General features: G+C 30.6%; 1 protein-coding gene across 1 annotated transcript; it reads right to left on the bottom strand.

Moving 5' to 3' along the window:
* Positions 1–422: 422 nt before the first annotated feature.
* On the bottom strand, positions 423–5,817 carry LOC143045367 (large ribosomal subunit protein eL18-like). The gene is made up of 6 exons (XM_076217827.1): positions 5,678–5,817; positions 4,849–4,956; positions 3,984–4,082; positions 1,628–1,751; positions 1,181–1,250; positions 423–541 (listed from the first exon to the last, which is right to left on the bottom strand). The coding sequence occupies exons 2-6, from the start codon at positions 4,888–4,890 to the stop codon at positions 466–468; spliced, it is 411 nt and encodes a 136-aa protein (XP_076073942.1). The 5' UTR covers positions 4,891–4,956; positions 5,678–5,817; the 3' UTR covers positions 423–465.
* Positions 5,818–7,127: the final 1,310 nt, after the last annotated feature.

Here is a 7,127-nt window from a genome sequence, read left to right as displayed (position 1 = left end):
GAATTTTCATATTCCAAGGACCATAACTCTGAACAAAATAATACGACCAGAACAAAATTGAAACTTGATCTGTAACTTGTCATGATAAACAATAATCCAAATATCAAATCAAATATATTCAAGGATGAAAAAAAGATCAAATATATTCAAGGATGAAGAAAAAAAGTGGAAAACTGAGTTGCCTGACTGATGAATGGACAAGAATGGACAGACAGATAGAGTGCAAATATAAACCAACATCTTATAGTAGCTGCACGGCTTGCTCTTAATAACACAGCAAATGATGATATTAAAGAAATGGAAAATCCTTCCAACCACAGTTCTATCATGTATCAATAATAGAAAGTACAAAATTTAGAATGATGAATTTTCCTTCTGCATTCTCTTACACAAAATAACAGGCAATAGATAATAATAAATAATTCTTCATCATCTCTTTTAATGTCTATACACATTAATTTCCACTTAGGCCTTGTATCCTCTGCTCTTCCTACGTCCTCTAGCTCTCTCAAATTTCCTTCCCTTGGAGCGTACCAATGGACTGAAAGTAGAAAAAATATTTACCATTATAACGTATAACAAATATGAATTGAGAAAAGGAATCTTAAACCTGTTCACCATCTAAAGTAGTGCAAGGTTAATTAAGATAAATCAATAAATTTTCATCCACACCAGTACTGATTAATTATTGTAAAAATGATTGCAATTGTCGGATAAGGCCATTTTTTTTTAATACGTGTTTCCGCTAATGTGCTAAAAATAAGGTAGGTAGACAATTTAAATTTATTTTAAAAACATGTTTTAGCGGGTTACTACTAGGAAGTCTGTCAGACTTGAACAGTGCTTGTGTGATTTTTTTGGCCTACATTGCCAAAATTTTAGTTCCATTGAAAACTTCCTGATGCAAAAATTGGTTTTAGTATTTCTTCCAAATAATTTAACAAAAATATTTAGTTGATATATTTTGTTGATTTGACATCATTATATTTTTAGAATAAAGAATGATTACAGGATGGGCAAGAAATATTTAGGCAGTGCCAAAGAATACAAATCAAGGCATGTAACAAATTTCAGTGATCATAAAACCATTGATTTTTTTACTTATAAAATGAGTTTGTGTCAGGGTATTTGGATTGTAAATGATATCCAAGCACAAGGTATTCAAAATTATAAAGCTTACGCTGTATGACTGTGTGGTACACCAGTAGCAGCACCAAAGTAACGGTAAGATTCCCTGGCTTTCCTTCTTCCTAAAATTATAAAAAAAATATACTTCATTATTCAATCATTCTCCATCTTAAATTAATGGGAAAGCTCATACAAAAATAATCAAAAACTATTTCTTTATAAAAACTAAGTTTTCAATTCATTTAAATGTATACAGTATTGTTGGTTTCCCATTTGAACGGGTTTAAACTAGTCATTTTTGGGGCCATTTGCAGCTTGCTGTTTGGTGTGAGCCAAGGCTCCATGTTGGAAGACTATAACCTATAATGGTTTTTCTTTTACAAATTCTGACTTGGATGGAAAGTTGTCTCATTGGCACTCATACCACATCATCTTATATCTTTATACAGTCAAGAATTTTCTTTGTTTAATATAAAAATGCCATTGATATAGAACTTACCTTGAACAATAACAGTATTCTTTCCTCTTGGTGATTTGAGGGCCAGCTGATCAAATGTCATAATTTCCCCACCAGCCTTCAGAATTCTTGCTCTTGCTCTCTCTGTTACTCTAAGGGCACATACCTAAATCCAAAATAAAATTTCAATATTCTATATTTGAGACTATAAATTGCACAAAACAGTTTTATAAATTTCCATAGTTAAAATTATAAAAATTCATTGTTTAAAACTTGTTGGGGAACAAAACTTATGTGGCGGTACCCAAATTACATCCATTTTGAGTTTTTTCACCCTAGTTTTTTATGATCGAGACTAAAAATACCATTTTGAGTTTATTATGCAGACGCATCCTTCTATATTATATTGGTACACCAATTTAATTTTAAATCCATATTAAGTCATAGAAAAATTGGTTTGAATCGACCTCCAAACTATCCATGATTCCGTAAAGACGAGTACCCAAATTCCATCCATGCTTAAAAATTCACATCATTTAACAGATGTTTTGCTTTATTTTTTAAACGCCCGTCAAAATTTTGACGGGACGTATTATGGTATACAAATGTCCGGTGTCCGTCCGTCTGTCTGTCCGGCGTAAACATGTCGCACCGTAACTTGAGAACGACTTATCCAAATTTCAAGAAACTTTACATAGTTGTTTCTTATGATGGTCAAATGATCTGTATACTTTTTGGTGAAAATAAGATAAAAACTTTTTGAGTTACGGCACTTTGAAACTAAAACAGGGGTGTGTTTTTTTCACATGTCGCACTGTATCTCACAAACGATTCTTGATTATGGCTTAAAACTTTAAACACTTCTTAGTTATATTAATCTTAATATCTGTATACTTTTTGGTGATGATTCAAAATTTTATTTTTGAGTTATTGAGTATTTTGTAAAAAAGGGGGAGGGGTTTTTTACATGTCGCACCATATCTCAAAAACGATTTATGATTATTGCTTAAAACTTTACACATGTCTTTGTTATATTTATCTGAAGATCTGTATACTTTTTGGTGATGATTCAAAATTTCATTTTTGAGTTATTGAGTATTTTGTAAAAAGGGGGGAGGGGGTTTTTACATGTCCTGCCGTATCTCAAAAACGATTTACGATTATTGCTTAAAACTTTACACACTTCTTTGTTATATTAATCTAAAGATCTGTATACTTTTTGGTGATGATTCAAAACTTTATTTTGGAGTTATTGAGTATTTTGTTAAACAGGGGAGGGGTTTTTTACGTCATGTCGCGCCATATCTCAAAAATAATTTATGATTATTGCTTAAAACTTTACACACTTCTTTGTTATATTAATCTAAAGATCTGTATACTTTTTGGTTTTGATTCAAAATTTTATTTTAGTGATATTTAGTTTTTTGTAAAAAAAAACAGGGTTGGGGGTTTCACATGTCCCGCCGTGTCTCAATAACAATATATGGTTATTGCTTAAAACTTTCTCAGAAACTATTTATGATTATTGCATAAAACTTCCACACAAGACGTTGGGCGTATCATGCGCTCATGGCGCAGCTGTTTATTCAAATATATAGAACAATTTGACATTAGCACAAGCTCACTTCTCCATGTTTTTTTAAATTGATGTTTGTAACATTTTTTTTTTTGTTCATTTTAAAAAGATGACTTTTTGAGAACGTCACATGGTGGCGTTGTCTTACATTTTTCTTTTCCAGTGAAAGCTTTATCTGTTGATATAAATTGTGAACATTTAGTGTATATTTGAATATATTCACCTATTTTGTAAGACGTGTATAATGGCAAGTAATCCAAATACAAATTGTTTAGTCTCCAAGGAAAACTTTTAAGAATTTCTCAGCTGTTAATGTTGAATAGGTGCAATTTGGGTACCGTGACCTTATATATGCATTGTAAGTAAAAGTAAAAGCATAAAATATAAATAAATGAAGGTGTCTTAAATCTATATATATCAATTTTGGAGTACCCATGCTATTTTTTCATTTGACCAGAAAAAAATATGTTTCAGGTTTCATCATAAAATGATAAATATAGGCTAAGGGTAGGTAGTTTGCCATTTCCAATAATCCATTTTATTATATTTCTTATTTTATTTTTGAGACATGATTGTTGTGGTTGTGGAATTCATCTTGCCATAGTCGTAATTGTCCACGAGGCAAGTTTACTTGTTTTTTAATAAGATTATTTCCCTTTGTAATTGGTTGGGAAAAAAAGGGGGCAAAGTGTATATTACATCACACCGGTCATGAACCTTAATAACAGGTCTCCTATTCATGATTGTGAACACAAGATGTATCCGGCAGTTGATTTCTTTCATTGACAGCTCTAATTAGCGTCTAACACAAGTTTTTCATACCTTAATTTTTGGTATCTCCATTATACGGACATCATCAGTAATAGTTCCTACAACTACAGCAGTCTTGTTGTCACGTCCCTTCTTCTTCATAAGACGAACCTACAGCAAAATAAACTATACTTAAATGTGAACAATCAAACAATGATCACATCAAAGACTACATTTTGTTATCAAAATATTTACAGAAAGACCAGAAAATGTAAGCAGAATTTGTATTTAATCTTATAGTTCATTATAGAAAAGACATTAACAACTTATTACTTAATCTTAAAGTAGCATAAAGACTACTGTTTCAGTTTTGTCTAACCGGTCAAATATGTGACAGTACAAGGAACTTTTATGATTTTGATGTGTAAATCTAAGCTATACTACATAGTTCATGTACACATAGTTATAAATTACTCAACATTAACAACATTGTCTGAACAATTTGGAGAAACAAACACTTTACAAAATTGCACCAGAAAAAGGAAAATATTGTCATTAAAACCAATTGTTCATAAATAAGGCTGTTAGGCCAAATAAAATAATATGTGTGTTTCCTATAACATCTTTGAAAATAATAAGGTATCGTAGGTACGAACGATGGGAATTCTATTTCTTTCATTTTTTTTTTACATTGAACATTTATCATTTCAACGCCTTATAATTTTATAGCGGACTATGCAGTATGAACGTTGCTCATTATTGAAGGCTGTTCATTGATCTATAGTTGTTTCTGAGTCATATGGTCTCTTTGGCAATCATCATACATACCACATCTTTTATATAATGACGCCCAAAATGAACATCTAATACACTTTTGTGTTAATTTGTCCCAAAAAAGTGAATAAATTAATCAAATCACTTGTGTATTTATACTTACCAATCTGGCCAATGACAAAGGAGGCCTGTTTGTCTTGCTCATGAACAAACGTTTCAAAACTATCTTGTTGAACTTGGCATTTGTGCGTCTTGCCAGAAATCTGTAAAGCTATAATACAAATGAACAATATAAGCATATTCTGATTTCACTTACATGTATTAAAAGTCATTTAAGTGAACAAAAATTGAAGTGTCATATAGGCTGCAGTTATATCAATGATACTACTTTATACCAAAAGCAAACACCATCATCCATGGACAAACACATCAGAACTTGCATGTTGTTTTGTTTCTCTTATAACTTGGGAGGAAGGACACAGAATATATTTTATAATCTTGCACCTCAAAAAGAGACGAGTTTTAAAGTTTTTTTGCACATACATACTTATTCAAACAATATACATTGTAGTAGTGGATTAAAAACACTCCGGACAATATTAAGAGGAGCAGTAGGTCATCATTAATAAAATCAGATACAAGTTAAATTATCACCTACTTAAAACTCATTCATGTCATATATTTGACACCAATTACTATTTTTACAATACCTATTACCATTATATACTATTTACCCTTATGATACGTGGTATACACTAAAAGGTGACCTAAAGATGTTAATTTCTGTGTCATTGATCTGTAGTGGAGAGGTGTCAACATGGCATAAATGTACATGTATATTAATAAATTAGCCAGAAGTAGTCAAAAATAATAATGACGTCTTGAAGGCTATTTTTTTTTTTGGCTTTGATATTAATTGATACCTTACAACTGAAGTGGCTAATACATGTCCATACCACGTATTGCTAACTCAGTCGTTTTTTGATACATACCTTTACAAGGAGACGAAGATAGATATCTTGACTTTTTGGCTCCTTTCTTCCAGTTTTTCTGTCAAACCTATGGGTAATATCGATACCCTGAAATAAAATTAAGAGTCAAGTTTTATTTGCATGTCACAGAAATAAGAAATAGTTATTTTGTACATTGGATGGGTCCAGATTCTTTGGGGTTATTATTAGTTTACACGCTCACCATTTTGACGGTTTTTAAAAAGGAAGTGGATTTCTACACAAGGGGAGACAAACCTGAAATATATGTATGGCGTGCACGTTTACTAAAATTTTAGATAGACCAGGAACATATTTACTGTTCCCATGATAGACTGAACTATATATTTATAATTATATTGCATGACAGATGTTTGATTATTAATCGATATATGTATATATACATGCAAATTACTTACTGCATTGGGTTCTCTGTAAAGAATAGAAATTGTAGTAATGCGTATTTGTGCTTCCAATTTATTTTTTCGTGATAAAATTTAAAATACTAACTAGAAATAGGAAAAATATTACAATTGTATTATATGTCTCTGCTAGAAATAATAGCAGAATGTATTACTAAAAATAGGTATCAAAGGTACCAGGATTATAATTTAGTATGCCAGACGTGACATAGAACCACCATTGGTTTGTAATACCAGAGACATATATACATGTGTATATATGTCTCTGGTAATACTGACGTAAATGGGTTTGAAAAATTTATTTTCGTAAAGTTGCTATTGATACCTGGTTTAGTCATACTGATTTAGTCGTATACTCTCAATTTATTGAAATACTGTGAATATACAAACAGCAAAGTTTGTTTTTTTCATAATAAATTAATTCTTCCTTTTTTTTCTTTTTTAAGTAAACCTGAAGTAAGTAATGACTTTATTTAAAGAGGGTGGCTCATTTAGCTTTCGCTAATCTACCTTGAGGCCCTCACAAAGAACAAACAGTACAAATATTACAAAGCTTATAGTTTCTAACATATCATGTACTAGTAACTATAACTTGTCTGTAGAACAAGAGAAAAATAAATTCATATATATATATATATATACATAACATACAAATCATTAGAATATTTGAGTAAGTTGTTATAAATCATTTATAGTCAAGAAATCAACACATTTTTGTTTAAAAGTGTCCAGGTTTTCACAACATTTTATTTCATTTGGTAGTTTATTCCAAAGTATAGATGAGCTATATGCAAAAGATTTCTTCATTGAATTTGTGTTCGGACGTACAACAGCTAAATTATTATTTGCAGATGACCTTAGATTTCTACTATGTAGGTTAACAATTGGACAACAGAGTTCCTTTAAGTTATCATGCAGGTGCTTTATCGTTTAGAATTTTATGAACAAAAATAAGTTTATGATATGAAATTCTAGATTTGAAATTCCTCCACTTTAGCTCTTTAAATAAATTTATCCTAGGTGTAAGTATT

The sequence above is a fragment of the Mytilus galloprovincialis genome, chromosome 9, assembly GCF_965363235.1.
Source record: "Mytilus galloprovincialis chromosome 9, xbMytGall1.hap1.1, whole genome shotgun sequence".
Classification (NCBI taxonomy): domain Eukaryota; kingdom Metazoa; phylum Mollusca; class Bivalvia; order Mytilida; family Mytilidae; genus Mytilus; species Mytilus galloprovincialis.
This window is presented reverse-complemented; position numbering and strand designations above follow the sequence as displayed.